The sequence below is a fragment of the Peromyscus leucopus genome, chromosome 2 (assembly GCF_004664715.2).
Source record: "Peromyscus leucopus breed LL Stock chromosome 2, UCI_PerLeu_2.1, whole genome shotgun sequence".
Taxonomy (NCBI): domain Eukaryota; kingdom Metazoa; phylum Chordata; class Mammalia; order Rodentia; family Cricetidae; genus Peromyscus; species Peromyscus leucopus.
This window is the reverse complement of record NC_051064.1, coordinates 19,179,682-19,200,177: the sequence shown is the minus strand read 5'-3', so window position 1 is coordinate 19,200,177 and position 20,496 is coordinate 19,179,682. Positions and strand designations below refer to the sequence as shown.

Genomic DNA, 20,496 nt, shown 5'->3' with positions numbered 1-20,496 from the left:
ACTCGGTGTGCAACTGTCCTCAGCAAGGGCTCAAGGTATGCTTGCAAAGGAGTAAGGCACCTAGTCGCAGTCTGAGAGCCTCAGTGCCTTGTTTGGGACCTGCTTGACTCCCAGGAACAGGCTACACACTAGTGTGTTCACTGCTCAAGGTAGAACTTGACACTGAGGCTTTGGAAACAATTAAGATGCTGTTTTGGATAGATCTGTGCAATGTGAAATAAATATGTCAAACTAGTTGGCACCTGGGAATCAATTCACTACCTATAGTGTTCCGGAATTCTCTATGTCCAGACAAGAAGCAGATATTTTGCATAAACTATTTTGTTTGCATACATAACTTAGACATGGTGAGCCATCCTTAAATTTTGGGGGAGTAGGTTTCTGTGAAATCCAGGTTCACAGATACTGGCCAAGAGCCAAACTTACAAAGTGGGTCTTTGTGGAGATAGCCATGTGAGGCTTTCTGTGTTAACTACTTTCCAGGCAGTTTATAAGGAAGTTAAGGATATACTTAGGGTAATTTTGTCATTTTGAGTAATCTTTGGGTTTACAATAGGTAGTAGTCACTGAGGGTGTTTATTATGAATACTGTGATATTCATGAATAATTGTCATGAATATTATAATAAAAATATTCTGGAAGCCCCAGTTTAAGCAGTGAAAGGATTAAAGAGTTCATTTTAGGGCATGGAGAGATGACTCAGTGGTTAATAGTACTTGTCCTCTTCTAGAGGACCTGGGTTCAGTTCCCAGCACCCACATGGTGGCTCACAACCATCTGTAACTCCAGTTCCAGAGGCTCTCATGTCCTCTTGTGGCCTCTGTGGACACTGCACACACATGGTGCACAGATATAGATGTAGGCCAAACACCCATACACATAAAGTAAAACTAAACCTTAAAAATTTAACCTCATTATTAGTTTTTGATAAGTATAAATTCTGACTTTTCATCTACTTATTAGTAATAGTTCAACAGGAGTTTCCAGAAGCTGTTGTATCACCATGTGTAGTGACTACATGTGTGAAGTGTCACACTTTCAAATTTAAGAAATTAAAATACTTTCCCAAACTCAGGATAACAAATGTACATTAAGCTAATTTTTTTTTTTTTTTAAGTTTTTTCGAGACAGGGTTTCTCTGTGTAGCTTTGCACCTTTCCTGGAGCTCACTTGGTAGCCCAGGCTGGCCTCGAACTCACAGAGATCCACCTGGCTCTGCCTCCCGAGTGCTGGAATTAAAGGCGTGCGCCACCAACGCCCGGCGCTAATCTTTTTTAAATTCTTTCCCATTTCAAAATTTTTTTTGGGAAAAACATTTTTTTTCCTGTTTTTGTTTGTTTGTTTGTTTGTTTTCACCCTGAAACTCTTTAAGCTTCATTTCTAAAAAATACGATTTTAGAAGAGTTTATCGAGGAATGGTGACGCATTATCCCAGCATTCATGAAGCAGGGGCAGGAGGATTGTCACATGTCTGAAACCAACTTTGCCTACATATTGTTAGGCCAGCCTGGATCTACAGTGCTGTACCCTATTTCAACAAACAAACAAACAAACACCAGTAAAAGTTGTCAGTAACATTTACGTCTGTTTTGTAGTCGTGGGTACATTTTACCTGCTTTCCTCCTAAAACGGTGTATACTGGGGGCTGGAGAACTGGCTCAGCGGTTACGAGCTTATACTGCCCTTTTAGAGGACCTGCTTGATTCCCAGCATCCGCGGAACCTGCTCACAGCTGCCAGTAACTCCTTCTCCCAGGGAATCCATTGGTGCTGGCACCTCAGGTCACCTCATAGACCTATACCCACATGTGTGTATTCACACACAGACACGCACAGAGACACATCATTAAAAATCAGTCTTTAAAAAACTGTTGTATATCCTAAGAAGAGTTCTGGGGCTGGCTGGCAAGATGACCCAGTAGGTAAATGCACTTGCCACTAAACCTGGAGGCTTCAGTTTGATCCTCAGAACACACATAATGGAAGGAGAGAACCAGAGAACCAGCTCTCAGGTTGTCCTCTGATTTCAACACACTCTGTCTCTTTCTCTCTCTCTCTCTCTTAAAAAGACATAATTCTGAAGCCGGTGACTGGCACTAGGAATCCCATCACTTGGTTGAGCAGAAGGATTGTTGTGAATTTGAAGTTATATTGGGCTGCATAGCGAGTTTGAGGCCAACCTGAGACCCTGACTCAAAATAAAAAAGGAATAGTTCTTATATTTGGTGTAGAAAACAAAACAAAACCAAAAGTCTGTGTTTAGTAGTAAGTACTTACATGCTGCAGTTTATCATTTGTAGTATTTTTCTCTGGTGATACTAACTCATATCTATAGTAAATCTAAATCCATGAGGTGTTTCTGTACTATGTAGACAGTATATCCCCTGGATACACTAATGCGTACAAAGTGGTATTCTGTGAAGTACAGTGAGACTGTAGTGAAAAAGGAGCATTTGGTAGATGGCTTAGAAACAGGAATCAGAATCAGTGATGACTAAGTAAAGAAAACCTGTCATCAGTCATTTTGAGAGTCTATTGACTATTCAGAACTTCTGCTTTCATTTGACACCACCGAGGAGAGTTGGTATTCACATAGTTAAAGTTGTTTCCATTTATGGGGAAACTGTATTTCTGAGGGTGAGGATTAACACCATTCACCTGTTTACTTTGTCTGGTCTTGTGATTTTGAGTTGTGAGGAATGTTTTGCACCTACCTGAAATGTCTCACTTGACTTCCATAGGTACCTTCACAGCCACCACTTCTTGGAGTTGGTCACCTTGCTCCTGTCGATTCCAATAACAAGTGCCCACCCTGGTGTACTGCAAGCCACAAAGGATGTTTTAAAGTTTCTTGCACAGTCACAAAAGGGCCTTCTCTTTTTTATGTCAGAATATGAAGCAACAAACTTACTGATCCGAGCTCTGTGCCACCTCTATGATCAAGATGAAGAGGAAGGTCTTCAGTCTGATGGAGTTGATGATGCATTTGCCTTGTGGCTGCAGGACTCAACTCAGACTCTGCAGTGTATTACAGAGCTGTTCAGCCATTTCCAGCGTTGTACAGCCAGTGAAGAAACTGACCATTCAGATCTCCTAGGCACCCTCCACAATCTTTATTTGATTACTTTTAATCCTGTGGGAAGATCAGCTGTGGGCCATGTTTTCAGCCTTGACAAAAACCTTCAAAGTCTCATTACTCTGATGGAGTACTATTCCAAAGAAGCCCTCGGGTAATTTTCTACTTACTCCGTCAACTCTCAATTACATTAGAGAACTAGATCACTAATGGGGTAGATTCTTTACAAAAGAAGTCTCTTTTAGTATATACACATATGTATGTATTTCTAAAGATATATATATATATATGTATATATATAAACATATATATATCCTTTGTCATAACATATTATGCTAATGAAAAATTAGACTAGCAGGAACCTCTGTGATGTGGCCAGTAAGCATTGCTGTGGGCTTTTTCCAGCTTCTTTCAGTTACCCACCTTCTTACAGTATCCCTTTGCCTGTGTAGAAAGGAATCTTAAAGCCCAGAAATAGATGCCTGAAGTGCAATGCCTGCACTCTCTTACTGTCTGTTTTCTGAACCATCCGTGCTGACTTTGGAATTGCTTTGGGTCAGTGAGAGAATTGAGGAAGATAATGATATAAAGAGCTGCCAAATAGGGCCGAGGATTTTGGCTATGAGAAGAGAGGCCTGCTCTTCTCCTAGCTTATGTCATGGAAAAGCAGACAAGGTGGGGCGTGATCAGTGTCATACAAGACAGTGACTTAGAGGTAGCTGCCTTCTCGATGGGGACTTGGTCCAACCCCGCCCGACTGCAGTGCCTCTCTGCCTATGTAGACGGTCTTAGTGATTCTGGAATGGAAGATGAGTGAGGTCGGTAGATGATCACAGTTGTTCCTGTTTTCAAGGTTTGATGGAGATGTTCAAGGAGACCAGTGAAACACACTTCCTAATACTCATTGTTAATGAAACATGCTTGTTAGTATCCCATTGTTCATTTGTTCTTGTGTTTCCTCTGTGATGTTTTTGAGTTTGTTTTTGTATCCAGTTGTCTCTCCTTACCTATGGGTTCTGTTTCTGTATACTCAACTCACAGTGAATCAGAAATATTTAGATCGCTTGGGCATGTTGGAGCAGACCTATAAATTTGAGGGCAATTTGGTCTACAGAACAAGACCCTATCTCAAGAAAAAAAAAAATGTCCATGAGAGACATGGATCTAAGCCTGGCATGGTGGCACATGCCTGTAATCCCAGTACTTGGGAGGCTGAGGAAAGAGGATTGTGAATTTGAAGCCATCTTTTGCTACATAGTGAGTTTCAGGCCAGTGTGAATCATATAGTGAGAGTGTCAGCACTGAATATGTGCAAGCTTCTTTTCTTGTCTTTATTCTGTAAATAATGCAACAGCTATTCACATAATATTTACATTGTGTTAAGTATCCCAAGTAGTCTGGAGTTGATTTAAAGTAGATGGGAAGATGTGCACATATTATGTGATACTGTGCCAAGGGAATGATGGCTCCATGAACTTTGGTATCTGTGGGGGTCCTGGGACCAGTACTCCATGGATACTGAGGGACAACTGTTAATACTCTTTTCAGGGGACTCGAAAGTGAAGTGTGACATCTAATTCTTTATTTTCAGGAAATTAGGTAATGTTGATAGTGTTGGATTGTAAATTTCCTTGATCTCTTTAAAACAACATACCAAAAAATGTTTAAAATTATTCCTGAAAAAGTATTTTTATACCCCACACTTAAAAACCTTATTTTATTTCAGTGATTCCAAGTCTAAGAAGTCAGTAGCTTATAACTATGCATGCATACTTATTTTGGTGGTGGTTCAGTCTTCCAGTGATGTCCAGATGCTCGAACAGCATGCAGCATCTCTCTTGAAGCTTTGTAAAGCAGATGAAAATAATGCTAAGTTGCAAGGTATGGTACCTGGAGTCATTTTAAACACTTGTGATGCGTGAGGAAAAAAGGCTAAATTCTTGTAATCATTGCCTTTTCATGTTTGTGTGTATGTTCCTGTGGTGTGCATGGGTGTGGGTGTGCATTCATGTGTATTCATACATAGGTCTTGAGGGTAGAAGATGACATCCGGTGTCTTTCTTAACTGCTATCCACTTCATTTTTTTAAGACAAGGTCTTTCACTGAACCTGGAGCTTGCCATTTTAACTAGTGTGGCTGGCTAGCAAGCCCCTGAGATACATCTGTCTGCCACACTAGTGGTTGTGTTACAGGTGTGTGACATCTGTTTACACCATGCCTGGCTTTTGCATGAGTGTCCCAGATCTGAACCGAGGTCCTCATGCTTTGCACAGCAGACACCTTGTCCACTGAGCCCATCTCTTCAACCTGTTTTTAATTTCTTGGGTTGCCTTTTAGGAAAAGAGTTTAGAAAACTTAAGGTTTCATTAAGGGTTTTAGAATATGAATGAGAAAGTTTGAAAGTGCCTAATAGTGGTCTGGCTGTCAGGATAGACGAGGCAGTGAGAATGGACAGGAGAAACTGCAAGTTCAGTTTTTGCTCTAGTTTTGTTTCTGCGTGTTTTGCTACATTTAGGTGTTTGCACTGTAACTTACAAGACTACTTACTGCTGATTAGTACATTGGACTACTTTTAAAAGTAGTTGATTTTAAAATGACAAGTTAAAAAGTTGACAAAATCAGGCTAGTGATACAGCTCAAAGTTCAGGTATTTCTCAGCATGCATGACAGCCCAGGTTTAATCTAACCCAGTAACAACCAAAAGAAAAGACAAAAGGGAAATTTCCTGTTAAAGGAAGAAGGGTTACTCAACTTAAGTCTCTTCATAACTTGAGTCTGTTAGGGAAAAAAAAAAAAAGAAAAAAAATATATATAATGCTGCATTATATTGGCTTATAATCATATTTATAAATCTTGTTTTAGTGTTTTCATTGGCTACCACAATAAATTTGTTTTAATTAGGTAGACGGGATAAGCATTCAGATAACTAATAGTCATCACTAAGTTTTGAGTCAGCATATATAGTAAGGCTCCGTTTTCATTATATTGAAAGCACATGTAAAGAATTATATGTAGGAAGTGGGCTTTGCGGTACGTACCTGTAATCCTAGCACTTGGGAGGCTTAGACAGGAAGATCATGAATTTGAGGCCAATTTGGGGTATAGCATGAGACCTAGCCTAAAAACAGAAAAAGATTTTAGACACCAGAGTTCATCCTTTTGTAAAATCTAGGTAATTGAAATGATTGCAGATGTGATGTTTTCCTTTGGGGAGAAATGTTTTATTATAAAGACTTCCATTTAAAAATATTATAGATTATTCTTTTTGTTTCTAAGAACTTGGCAAGTGGCTTGAACCTCTGAAAAACCTCAGATTTGAAATTAACTGCATCCCAAATCTAATTGAATATGTTAAACAGGTAAGTAAAAGTTAAAAGGGCTTTGATTGTTGTGAAACTGTGATGATACATAGTTATAATATTGAAGTTACTTTCTAGATAATGTAGAAGTCATGGCCTTGACTGGCCCCTTTAACTTGTAGTACAATATTTGATACTTGGATGTAGATAATCATGTCCATGAACACACATGCATATGATGCTCTGTTTAAATCCGAGTTACTCCTTGTATGGAGGTCAGAAGACAGCTTGTGGGAGTTGGATCCTCTTCCACCGCATGGAGTCCAGGGATGGAACAAAAATCACCAGGCTTCTTGGAAAGCTTTTATCTGCCAAGTTGTCTCCTAGGCACTACAAAAACATTTCAAGTTAAATGCTAATGGTATCTTAAACCTGAATTAATGAAATAATTTAACTCAGAATGTTTAGGTGAAAATTGAGATAGCCAATTCCAGATAATTCCCGTGTGAACCTGTTCTTTCTGTTATTAATTTTGGATAGTGACATTATAGTTGAAATCTGTGAAATCTATGTTTCATAATAGTAATACTGAAAAATTCATGAATATTTCATAATAAAAGAAATGGTACATTCATCATTAATCTTGGAAGTTTTTTTTTCTTTTTCTTCTTACTTGACCCAGTGGACAGCATAGCAAGACGGGCTGAAGGCATACATACAAACATTTGACACTACATCAGTACAGACTGAATTATCCCTACTGTTCAGCTGAGGAGCTCTGTGTGGTTGCGTATGAGAGTGAAAGCCCCCTTGGTTTTGCATTTGTAGCATATTATTAAAGTACTTTGTGTGTATTGACCGTTTGCTGCTATTTTGAAGTAATATCAAGGTATTTAGAGTTATCTGCCTCAGATCTTGTGTTGCAGTGGTTCCTTCTTGTCTTCTTTTCCTTCTGTGTCTCTTAAGAATATATATATATATATATATTTGTAGATTGGGTTTTTGATTTTTTTTTTTCTTAATAGACAAGGTCTCACTGTGTAGCCAGCCTTTGCTGGTCTATAACTTACTGTGTAGACCAAACCAGCCTGGAACTTACAGAGATTGGCCTGGCCCTGCTTCCTGAGTTCTGGGATTAAAGGTGGATACCACCATGCCTGGCTCTTAGGAATATTCTGTTTCCTTTGATGCCATTGTGTTCTTAACAGTGTTGTAAACGGCAGGTGAAACTTAATGTTTTCTTTTTCGTTCATTAGTAATTACCGCTCTGTAAACTCAGACTGTGTGTTCTGTTTATGTGGACATGCAGGGTGATTTTTGATGACATGTGCAGTAAGGTGATTTGAACTACAGTATTTAATAAGAAGTTTAGTTCTAGAAATTGAATTACACATGCCTGTTGTTGTATGTGCCTGCAATCCCAGCTCCAGAAGGGAGGGCAGAAGGATCAGGAGTTAAGGTTATCCTCTGCTACATAGTAATTCAAGGCAGCTCAGGCTACATGAGAAAGGGAAGGAAAGAGGAAAAAGAAAAGAAATTAAATTATGTTCTATAATTTAAAATTTCAAATTGGGCGTGGTGGTGCATCCTTGTAGTCTCAGCACTGGGATGGCTGAGGCAGAGGATTGCAGGTTGGAAGCCAGCAGAGACTGCACAGGAAACCGTGGTAGGGAGGTAGCTCAGTTGGCAGAGTGCTCGCCTAGAATGTTCTGGCTTCCATTCCCAGAACCATGTACACCGGGTGTGGTCGTCCACACCTGTAAGGGTCAGTCCAGAGTTGTCCTCAGCTACATAGTGAGTTTGAGGCCAGCCTGGACTACATGAGACCCTATCTCAAAAAACCAAAACAACAAAAACAAAACTTTGATTTTTACATAACTTTATATTTATCTCTATTTGGTTTTTGTTTTGAGATAAGATCTGGTTCTAGAACTTTGACCTCTACCTGAGTCCTAAGATTACAGTCATGTACCACCACACCCTGTTCAGATCATTGTCCTGTTAATTTTGATATTATAAGTAATTCCTATCCTAAGATATGCTAAACACAGTTGATCCAATGTTGAAACTTAGGATTTCTTGTTGTCTCAGTAATTTGTACAACTGCAAGAAAAAAGTGGAGGGAAAGGGGCAATGGGAAATGGAAGCATATTAGGGAGACTAGATTTTTTTGTTTGTTTTTAAAGCTTATGCCCTGAGACTTAGAAGTTGGGATACTTAAATCATTTAGTGTAACTTTTTTCAAGTTATAAACTTATTTATAATGTTAGTCTGTGAAAGCTACAAATGTAAACAAAACTATTTGGTGTTTGCAAACAAAATGTAGTCAGCTGTTAAATACAGAAAACAGTTACATTTCTTGTCTTTTCTCGTCTTCTTCTTGTTTTTTTTCCAGAGCTGAGGACCGAACCCAGGGCCTTGCGCTTGCTAGGCAAGCGCTCTACCACTGAACTAAATCCCCAACCCCTTTTCTCTTCTTTTTGGTGTCTGCATTTTAAAAAAATGAATGCTATTTAGTCTATAAATGTTCCAAGATTCCCCCCTAAGTCTCAATAAAGGTTTAGTAACCATGGGCTTTTCAAATTCAGTCTAGAACAATGGTGCATGCTTGCAATTCTAGCCACTTAGGAGGCAGAGGGAGCAGAACTAAAGCTCCTGGCTAATCAGGCATCCCAGTGACACCTGGGCTCAAAACAAAAACAGCAATACAACCCAGGAACACAAGAGCTCAGCTGTCAGCATTATCATTGCTTTGTTTGTGAGAGAAGATAATATAAAATGGGTATACAGAAAAAAGGTTATTTTAAATTATTGTTTTGTTTTATGTTTTTGGTTTTTAAGACAGGGTTTCTCTGTGTAATAGCCTGGGTGTCCTGGAACTCATTTTGTAGCCCAGGCTGGCCTCAAACTCATAGAGCCTGCCTCTGCCTCCCAAATGCTGGGATTAAAGGTATGCACCACCACTGCACGGCTTATTTTAAATCCACCCCCCCCCCCCCCCACTGGGTTTCTCTGTAGCTTTTTGGAGCCTTTCCTGGAACTCACTTTGTAGACCAGGTTGGCCTCAAACTCACAGAGATTCACTTACCTCTGCCTCCCGAGTCTTAGGTTTCTATTTACTGGCTTTGTTTTAGTACTAGGACTATGCAAATGTATTACATTTGATCTTTCTTTATATAATATTGTACAGTACAAAATGTCCCTATGATGCTGGTGGAGAGATGGGTCGGTGGTTAAGAGCACTGGCTGCTCTGGCTGTTCTTTCAGAGGACCCAGGTTCAATCCCCAGCACCCACACTGCAGCTCACAACTGTCTGACTCTAGTTCCAGGGGATTTGACACACACACATACATGCAAACAAAACCCCAGTGCACATAAAATAAAAATAAATCATTTAAAAAATTAAAAAAAATGAAGCCGGGCGGTGGTGGCGCACGCCTTTAATCCCAGCACTCGGGAGGCAGAGGCAGGCGGATCTTTGTGAGTTCGAGGCCAGCCTGGGCTACCAGGAAAGGCGCAAAGCTACACAGAGAAACCCTGTCTCGAAAAACCAAAAAAAAAAAAAAGAAAAAAAATGAAAAATCTGTAAGAAAAAATGTACCCAAGGTGAAATAATTTACATAAAATTCTTTAGTACTAGGGTTTTCTTATATGCTGTCTTTTGTTTGCTGGTATATTTTTTGAGACAGGGTACTGTGTCTAACCCTGGCTGCCTTGGAACTCACTCTGTAACCCAAGGCTAGCCTCAAACTCGCCACTGTCATCCTTACCTCAGCCTCCTGAGGGCTGCTGGCATTGCAGGTATGCACCACCAGCTTAAAACATGCTGAAGTGTAAATGGTGTGCACCTAAAGCTTTCTGCTGAGGACTAAACCTAGGGTCTCACACATGCAAGCACAGAGTCTACCTCTAGAGGCTCATATTTTCCGACTACCTTAACCTTGTCTGCTTTTATTTTTTGAAGAATATTGATAACTTGATGACTGCAGAAGGAGTTGGCCTTACCACTGCCTTACGTGTTCTCTGTAATGTGGCCTGTCCGCCGCCTCCTGTTGAAGGTAATAGAATTAATATACTTTGAAAATGCCTTACTCAGCCGGGCGGTGGTGGCGCACGCCTTTAATCCCAGCACTCGGGAGACAGAGGCAGGCGGATCTCTGTGAGTTCGAGGCCAGCCTGGGCTACCAAGTGAGTTCCAGGAAAGGCACAAAGCTACACAGGGAAACCCTGTCTCGAAAAACCAAAAAAAAAAAAAAAAACCACATTAAAAACACAAGAAATAATAAAAAATAAATAAATATTAAAGAAAATGCCATACTTTAAGCCTAGTGTAACTATAATTTATTAACTGTTTAAAATATTCTCGATTATTAGCATGTAAGTAATTAGTTTTTTCTTATTCCTTCCTTATCCTATCTAAAGGTCAACAGAAGGACCTGAAATGGAACCTTGCTGTTATTCAGCTTTTTTCTGCTGAAGGAATGGACACCTTTATTCGGGTTCTGCAAAAATTGAACACTATTTTGACGCAGCCTTGGAGGCTCCATGTGAACATGGGGACTACCCTTCACAGAGTTACTACTATTTCAGTGGCTCGCTGCACGCTCACTCTTCTTAAAACTATGTTGACGGAGCTCCTGAGAGGTGGATCCTTTGAGTTTAAGGACATGCGTGTTCCTTCAGCACTTGTTACTTTACACATGCTCCTGTGCTCTATTCCTCTCTCAGGTCGTTTGGATAGTGATGAGCAGAAAATTCAGAACGATATCATTGATATCTTACTGACTTTTACACAAGGAGTTAATGAAAAGCTCACAATCTCTGAAGAGACCCTGGCCAATAATACTTGGTCTTTAATGTTAAAGGAAGTGCTCTCTTCCATCTTGAAGGTTCCGGAAGGCTTCTTCTCTGGACTCATTCTCCTCTCAGAGCTGCTGCCTCTTCCCTTGCCCATGCAGACCACGCAGGTATCAATTCCTATCACATGCATCTTGTAATGACTGCACTAGCTCCTTAGATAAAGCCAGGGATGCTGGTCAAAGCCAAGCAAATCTCCATCCTCCTTCCCAAAGACAGAGTACCTGAGTGGAGGGCGAGATGAGACTGGAGCAAGTTGGAAATGTGGGGTAACATTTTAAATGCCTGTTGTCAAAGTGAGTTTGGTTATGTTTTTGTATATGCTTGTACTTACATTTTCCTGTTATTTCAAATCTTTTTTTCTCCTCTCTATCGTGTTCTAGAATTTGCCAATTAGATTGCTTCACCAATGGACTCTGCTCAACTGACTGCCAACCTAAGAACAATGGTTTTTTTTTAGACTTGTTGAATGCAAACAGTTGCTTATGTAATAGCAAATTATGTTTTAAGCATGCAGTAAAGGTGTTCTTTTTATAACAGTTCTTCCTGAACAGTTTTGCGACTATAATAAATATTAAAAATCTATGTACATACACGTTATACTTTTTTAACAGGTTATTGAGCCACATGATATATCAGTGGCACTCAACACCCGAAAATTGTGGAGCATGCACCTTCATGTTCAAGCAAAGTTGCTCCAAGAAATAGTTCGTTCTTTCTCTGGCACAACCTGCCAGCCCATTCAACATATGTTACGGCGTATTTGTGTTCAGTTGTGTGACCTTGCATCTCCAACTGCTCTTCTGATCATGAGAACTGTGTTGGATTTGATTGTAGAAGACTTGCAAAGGTATTTTCATTACACCTTAAGAAGTTTTCCTCAAGTTGCTCTTGACACAGATACCCTCCTTTACATAATTTGGAAACTAGGGTTTAGTAGGCTCAGGTAACATATGGATGTGTAAATACACACACATGCACACATGTATGCATAAATTAATACATGTAAATTATTTTCTTTAGAAGACTATCTCCTCATTTCATATGCAAGTTAGGTTGAAGGTCTTGATTTGGCGCTTTTTTTGACTTATTATTATTGTGTAATATGTACATGTGTGCATATACATGCTTATGTGTGTGTGGTCAGGACAACTCTATAGTTGCTTTTTTTCCTTCCTTCATGAGGTCTGGGGTTTGAACTCAGGTCACTAGGGTTGTTCCAAAGGTGCCTTTACTTGATGAGTCACCTTCCTGTCCCAGTTTTGCAGTTCTAAAAGGTGAAGTATATTATCAAAGATCTTCATTTATAAAATTATCATTTTGTCCAAGGAATGAGATGTATATTTTATGCAAAACTTGTGTGACTGGATATAGAAAATGTTAAATGATGCCTTTAAAATCCAGCAGCTTGTTTACTGACTGCATTGGTTTTATTTCAGCACTTCAGAAGATAAAGAAAAGCAGTACACTAGCCAGACCACCAGGTTGCTTGCTCTCCTCGATGCTCTGGCTTCACACAAAGCTTGTAAATTAGCTATTTTACATCTAATTAATGGAACTATTAAAGGTGATGAAAGATACGCAGAGATATTCCAGGATCTTTTAGCTTTGGTACGGTCTCCTGGGGACAGTGTTATTCGACAGCAGTGTGTGGAATATGTCACGTCCATTTTGCAGTCTCTCTGTGACCAGGTATTCGGTTTTTTATCATCATTGTGTATGTTGATGTGTGCTTGAGTGCTGTGTTTTGTAAATCTTGGCTGGGAGCAAAGAGCTTGCCTGTGCTGTATCACTCCTGGGCTGTATAGGAAGTAAGTTTGGTATGTGGAAGAAAAGCAAGCCGATCTAGTGCATCATAGTTCTCTCTGGCTTAGCTTTTGGGTCTCTGAGGAGATGTTGCCTTTTGTGGTAGTATTGCCACCTTAGGTAATTGTTTTTGTGCTAATTTTCAATACTTTTTTTTGCTAATTAATATTTACTGTATTACTTTCCTTCCTAATTATATTACTATGTATGAAGGCATTCTTCAGTTTTGTAATTTTGATATTGGTTAAGTCAATGTGAGAATAATTTCTTTGTATGGTTAATCTTTTGAGACTATATCTTTTGTAGCCCCAAGCTTGCTGTGAGGCCAGGGCTGACCTTGAATTACTGGTTTCCCTCCATCTCCCAAGTGCTGGGATGGCAGTGTGTGCCACATGCCTGCTTCCTTTGGATAACTGAGAAACAGGGGGAGTCGCCGCAGCCCTAGTGTGTTCTGACCAGTGCTCACAGCTGCTCTTGACCAGTAGTGCTTTTCTCCTGCTGTTTGTATTGTTGACTTGTTTATAGTTTCATGAGACAGAAATTCTATCTGTTTCCATTGTTTGAGATCTTTAGAGAACATTTCCACGTGTCAGTGCAGTTTTGCTAGTCAGAATGCTCATGCCAACTAGTCAACAGATGTGTGACTTTTTTTTTCCCAGACAATATTTTTAGTAAAAGCCTATGTTCGGTTGCATTGAAGGCTTGTGTGTGCCTTGTTTTCAGCAGTGGTAGACTGTAATTGTGGACCTAGTTGTAAAGTTTAAGGCCTCTGTGATTGGTGTTTAAGTATCACGTTGAGTCACATGACTGCTGAGTAAGGCTAGGACCCCTTAACTTCCTTTCCACTCAGCCTTCATTTAGAGCAGCCTTTCACTCAGATTTCATGCCATTTGCTTTCTGATGCAGATCTGTGTTTTCGTACCCCTGAAAGCACAGTTGACTTCTGTAGTGAGTAGTGGTTGTTTCTTTACATGTAATTAGCTTGACATGCTTAATATTGGAAAGCTTGAATTTTAAAAGTATAAAAAGTAGAGGGACACATTTAATTGAAGATTGTGCCTAAAGTTTGTTTGCTTTATTCGTCCCTCTTTATGAAGCTTTAAATTCTAATATTGATAAGTGTACTAAAATTTCAGCCAAAAAGTTTTATTTCTAGAAGCCTCTATAATCTAAAAGGAGTCTAAATTTATGAATAATGGGCTGATCTAAGGTATTTCACTATCAAAGCTTTTTAACCATTTTAAAATTGAAACTGCCAAGTTCAGTTCCTTATAAAGGCCATCTTCTCTCTTCTATTGTAAAGTATAAATATGTTTGAGAATTTCATACACACATATAATGTGTTTTGATCAAGTCCACACCTCACCTTCATTCCTTCCTCTCCAGTCCACCCCAGTTCTTCCTGTCTCCTCATCAATATTATCTACCAATTTCATGTGTTTCTTTTTTCCCCTAACCCACTGAGTCCATTTAGTGTCCCCAGCACATACTTGGGTGTAGGGCCATCTACCAGAGCATGGGCAGCTATCAGAGGCCACATCCCTGAAGAACACTGACCCTGGCAGGAGAAGATGGCGTTTTCAGACATGCTGTGTTGTGGTCAGTCTCCTCTGCTCCTCTCCATCCACACTCCCACCTGTGTTTGTGCCCTTTGTCTGCATTAGTCTGTGCTCCATCTTCACATCTCTCCAGTCCTCCCTGTAACTGGAATTTTCCTGCCTTGCCCACAGTCAGGACAAATCTTTGTCACCCGCCAGTCCCACAGCTGCTCAGACCCAACCAAGTAAACACAGAGACTTATATTGCTTACAAACTGTATGGCCGTGGCAGGCTTCTTGCTAACTGTTCTTATAGCTTAAATTAATCCATTTCCATAAATCTATACCTTGCCACGTGGCTCGTGGCTTACCAGCATCTTCACATGCTGCTTGTTGTCATGGTGGCAGCTGGCAGGTCTCTCCCTGACTCAGCCTTCCACTTCCCAGAATTCTCCTCTCTTCTTTTCCTGCCTATACTTCCTGCCTGGCCACTGGCCAGTGTTTTATTTATTGACCAATCAGAGCATTTGACATACAGACCATCCCACAGCACCTCCCCCTGAAAACCTCTTCTTCCCTCACATAATCCCTTTTCTAGTTTCGCTATCTACTCCACACTCAGTCCCACACAAGTAACATGAAAATGAGAAGCTAGGATCACATATGAGAGAGAGCAGTGGTGGTCTTTCTGAGTCTGAGATGAAAAAACTAGTTAGATGCCAGCAAGCAGCTAATAATGCCTTATATGTATTTATGTTGTTAGGCCCAAGCAACTCTTCTATCCTTTTCAAAGTCAATGCTAAACTCTTTTCCTTTCGTATAAATGGAAGATAAATTTTGGAAGTTTTTTTTTAAAGATAAAAAAATAGTATAAAGGAAATCACTGTCTATTTTCTTAGATACATGTTCTTATAGTAACTTTTTATAAGAGATCATTTGTTGATTATCTGTTTGAATATGTTTTGGACAGGACCATAACAATAATGTTCAAAAATTTTTACTTACTTGTATGGTTGTTTTGTTTACTGCATGTCTATGCACTACATACTTGCCCACTGCCTGCAGAGGCCAGAGCAGGGCATCAGATCCCTTGGGACTGGAGTTCCATATAGTTGTGACCCATGTGGGTGCTGGTAATTGAACCCTGTCTTCTGGAAGAGCAATCAGTACTCTTTTTTTTTTTTTTTTTTTTCCGAGACAGGGTTTCTCTGTGTAGCTTTGTGCCTTTCCTGGGACTCATTTGGTAGCCCAGACTGGCCTCGAACTCACAGAGATCCGCCTGCCTCTGCCTCCCGAGTGCTGGGATTAAAGGCGTGCGCCACCACCGCCCGGCTACAATAAGTACTCTTAATGCCTGAGCCATCACTCCAGCCGCCAACGATAATATTGTAATGGGATTGTTGCTAAGTGTTGGTGGTGTGTGTTCAGAAATAACAGCCAGGAGTGATAGTGATAATCATTTTGAAATGTTTCTTCCTGCCCTCCTCAGGACATCGCACTTATTTTGCCAAGCCCTTCCGAAGGTCCTGTCTCTGAGCTTGAACAGCTCTCGAATTCCCTACCAAGTAAAGAGTTGATGACTGCAATTTGTGACTGTCTGCTCGTGACTCTAGCTAATTCCGAAAGCAGTTACAACTGTCTACTGACATGTGTTCGCACAATGATGTTTCTTGCAGAGCATGATTATGGATTGTTTCACTTAAAAAGGTAGGCTTTGCAGAATTTAATATACTGTGCCCTGCCATTTAGTTAATTTGTACTTATTATGAAAGGTTGAAAGGATGATTTCTTTCGTAGGAAAAATTCTGTGTATGGCAGAGTTTCTTTGGCAGTTAGTAATGGATTTAAAATCTTTTTAAGTGTCTGAATGAATGAATGGCACTGTTAGAAGTCTGTATAAGTCTGGCTTCCATTGGCATCTGAAAACATTTCTTTTGGCTAAATACCTTGATGGAGTTTTTGGGTCATGTGCCAGGTGACTATTTAACCCAATCAAACGCTGCCACACTGTTTTTTTTTTTTTTTTTTTTTTTTTTGGGTTTTTCGAGACAGGGTTTCTCTGTGTAGCTTTGCGCCTTTCCTGGGACTCACTTGGTAGCCCAGGCTGGCCTCGAACTCACAGAGATCCGCCTGGCTCTGCCTCCCGAGTGCTGGGATTAAAGGCGTGCGTCACACTGTTCTTTAAAGCAGACCTTCTTTTTGCTTTCTGTCAGTACTGCATCTGAGTTCCCTGATTCTTAACCTTCCCAGAACATCCTACCGTCAGGGTTGTTCTGTTTGTCAATGTGGACCAGCCTTTTGATGTTGCTCAGGTTGGATTCAGATGCCTGGGCTTCAGTCTCTAGTCTCAGCCTCCAGAGTAGTGAGGATGTACTACCATGTCCTGGCTCGGCCAGTTTTTTTGTTTTCCTAGAATACATTCTAATAGACTAGCTGTAGATTTTTCTTGTTATTGTTGTTTGGGGTTGTTTGTTTGAGACAAGGCCTTGTTCGATAGCTTAGGGTGGCCTGGAAAATGTAATCCTCCTGTTTTAGCCGCTGGATTATAGCTATGAACCGAATGCTCAGTACAGACTGTAGTTTTTGATAGAGCATTCACAAATATAGCTCATTTCTTAAGGTTTTATGTAGTCACTAGTAATTGTGGTGGTCTAGTTTTGAGCATGTTATTTTTCCATTATTATCTTTTTTCTTTCTTTCTTTCTTTCTTTTTTTTTTTTTTTTTTTTTTGGTTTTTTTGAGACAAGGTTTCTCTGTGTTGCTTTGCACCTTTCCTGGAGCCCACTTTGGAGACCAGGTTGGCCTCGAACTCACAGAGATCTGCCTGCCTCTGCCTCCGAGTGCTGGGATTAAAGGCGTGGGCCACCACCGCCTGGCGTTATCTTTTTCTTTAGGTTTGATTTTATCCCTGTTCGTCAAACTTTTCTGTGTTAAAAAGTTTTCAAGAGGAGGAGGCTGATCTTCTCTTTATTGCTTTACCATAGTCTTATTCAGTGGCATCTCACAACCTGACCATTTGGTAAATGGGAGCACTGCTTGTTGATATCATACTTATTTCCATTTGGCTGGTTATGTTGTAGCTTAAAAGACAATTGAGTATTGAAATGGTTTGCCCTTGAAATTCTGTTGAAGCTAAGAACTGTGTAAGTGCATAGATTCTGATCAGAATTTTAGACATACACCGAGGGGGTTTGTCATACAAAGTCTGTTGGCCCTGGTAAACTGGACTGTAAGCTGAGCCCAGTTGTCTGTAGTGACTGCAAAGAAGGCATCGCTGGACCGCAGGCGTCATTTGTGCATTGCCCAGCACTTCCGCTGTGCCAGCAGGCTGCAGCAGGAATGCTCAGTTGTGTTAGCCTGCAAAGCCTAGATATTTACCAACTGGTTCCTAAGCAGAAGATCCTTGGCCTCCGCTCCCTACCCTTGGTTTCCTTTTTCTTTAACTCCTCAGTTAGGCTTCCCCAGCTAGTCTCTGAGATAATGCTGACCTCTGATGCTAGAAAACCCTCGCATCGTGGAAAGAAGTTTAAATGGGGAACTAGCAAGTGCATTGTGATAGGTTTTGAAAGTTTATTACTTGACGGAGGTTTTTTAGTAAGTGCCAGGCATGGGATACATACCTGTAATCATAGCACCTGGAAGACTTGGGCGGGGGGGTTTGTGAGTTTGAGGTTAGCCTGTCCCTTCCCTCCCCCAAAAAAAAATTAATGGAAGATTAGAAATGAGCTGGCTTTTTTGGTGTTATATTGTTTGTGAACAAGAGACACCTAAGTTTGTCTTTGTGTTTTTTAAATGATGAAATAAATTATATTCTGAACTTAGTTGTTTCTCATACTAATTTTATATACTTAAGATTTGATACATTATCTCTCTCTTTTTTTTTTTCTTTTTGTCTTGTTTCCTTTCAAGACAGAGCCTCATCAATGAAGCCCTGGTTGGCCTAGAGAAGCAGTTCTCAACCTGTGGGCCGTGACCCCTTTAGGCATCAAATGACCCTTTCACAGGGGTCACGTATCAGATATCCTGTATACCACATACTTACATTACAATTCATAATGGTAGCAAAATTGCAGTTATGAAGTGGCAACAAAATAATTTTATGGTTGGGGGTCACCGCACCATGAGGAACTATTAAAGGGTTAAAGGGTCAGCCACAGCCTTAGGAAGGTTGAGAACACTAGCCTAGGGCTTTCCTCCTGTTTCTAAGAACGGGGGTACACATGTGCACCGCCACGCCTACCTGGTCCTCTTGATTTCTTCACAGTTCTCCTTACTGGCCCTGCTGTTGTCTTTCATTTCAGCTCTCTGAGGAAAAACAGTAGTGCTCTGCACACCTTGCTGAAGCGAGTGGTCAGCACGTTCAGTAAGGACACAGGTGAGCTGGCATCCTCGTTTCTGGAATTCATGAGACAGATCCTCAACTCCGATGCAATGGTAAGAGTGCGTTTATTATTTTTATTGGGTTTCTATAAAACATTACAAATGTCACAGGCTAAAAAATTACTTCAATTAAAAAATATCTTGGAACATAGAGAATGCCTTTTTCATATCACTATAAAGTGAAATGCTGTCCAAAAGATAGAAAGCCTGTTTTGCTCATCTTGTTTAAATTTGATTCAGACTCTTCTGTAGTTGTTTCCTAAGTCTTAGTGGTCATATTCTAGAAGCCTCTGCTTTAAGAAGTACTTAGGGTTAAATAAGTTTGGTAGTGTGGAACTTTATTATACATATTAATATATTGTTAGAAACTCTGAGTTCCTTGTATTTTTATTGCACAATAATCTAGCTTTGCATAAAAATACTGATAGTATGCGTGCATGTACACATCTTATGGGTCACTACATACAATTCAATACTACTTGAAGAAATTCAGCTCATACTTAGAATTATCGTTTAGAAAGTTGTAAAGGATCTTTTACTTCAGGGTTACAAAATACAAGATTCCTTGAGAAAAATGTAGGTTTACTAGCTAGTGTGTTTCCTTTTTGTATGTAATCTGTCTAAGGCTCTTTGGTTGACTTTCTTGTCTAGACATCATCCTCCAATTTCGTTGACAAATTTTTTGCTGTTCTTGGTGGTTCATGCTTCTGATCCTGGCACTCAGAGGCAGAGAGGAGGAATGACATTAGCTCAAGGCTAGCCTAGGCTGTCTGCATAGTGAGTTTCAGGCTAGCCAGGGCTACATAATTATGTGTTTATATCTTGAAAAGTTGTTGAGTGTTGCCAATGTGTTTTATGATTTTATTGTGATAAACACAAGGGTTTTCTCCATATTATTTTGAGTGGATTTTTTTCTTCTTTTTTTGATTGTTGAACCAGCATTGTTTCCTGGGATTAGTCCAATTTGATTCTTTTTATGTGAATTGTTGGTTCCAGTTGTTATATTTAATGAGGATTTTTATGTTTGTATTCATAAGGGATCTTGGTCTGTAACAGTCTTTTCTGGTTTTTGGCTTCATTGAGTAAGCTGGAAGTTCGTGATGGGTTATCAGTTCTTATTTATTTGATACACTTCACTAATGAGCCATTTGGGGTCTGGGCTTTTCTTTTTGGGAAAGCTTTATTCTGTATGAAATGGAATGCTTCACGGATTAATGTATCACCTTGTGGTATGGCCATGCTTATCTTCTCTGTGGTTCCAATTTTAGAGAATGTTCTGATAACATGAGCCCCTTTTTTCTTTAAAATAATAACTTAATTAAGTCTATTCAGATCTTTCTAAGCCTAAGCTGCTTTTTCATCCTTTTAAGAATATATTTTTCTGTGTTCATCTTCAGTATCTGATGGCATGTAGTTGTCCTTAGTATTTTCTTACAAACTTGAAATTTCTAGTAAGCAGATGCCTTTTGTTCCTGATTTTGTAATTTGAGTCTTCCTCTCTGTGTGCTCCTTGGTGTTGAACCGGGGCCTCATGTGCTA

General features: G+C 39.9%; 1 protein-coding gene, 1 non-coding gene and 1 pseudogene across 4 annotated transcripts in view; 1 reads left to right on the top strand and 2 right to left on the bottom strand.

The window, feature by feature from the left end:
- The window catches only part of Virma (vir like m6A methyltransferase associated), a 70,660-nt gene that overhangs the window by 35,497 nt on the left and 14,667 nt on the right, over positions 1–20,496 (top strand). For all 3 annotated transcript variants that reach the window (XM_037202396.1, XM_028871583.2, XM_028871585.2), the window contains exons 9-17: positions 2,741–3,229; positions 4,802–4,956; positions 6,353–6,435; positions 10,341–10,434; positions 10,799–11,343; positions 11,848–12,083; positions 12,673–12,925; positions 16,067–16,284; positions 18,879–19,011. In XM_037202396.1, the coding sequence (XP_037058291.1) occupies positions 2,741–3,229; positions 4,802–4,956; positions 6,353–6,435; positions 10,341–10,434; positions 10,799–11,343; positions 11,848–12,083; positions 12,673–12,925; positions 16,067–16,284; positions 18,879–19,011 (2,206 nt within the window). The remainder of the gene's footprint in view (positions 1–2,740; positions 3,230–4,801; positions 4,957–6,352; positions 6,436–10,340; positions 10,435–10,798; positions 11,344–11,847; positions 12,084–12,672; positions 12,926–16,066; positions 16,285–18,878; positions 19,012–20,496) is intronic.
- On the bottom strand, positions 15,278–15,403 carry LOC114694628. The gene has a single exon (XR_003734728.1). It is a non-coding gene; the product is annotated as a U6atac minor spliceosomal RNA (small nuclear RNA).
- On the bottom strand, positions 20,146–20,241 carry LOC114694627 (annotated as a pseudogene).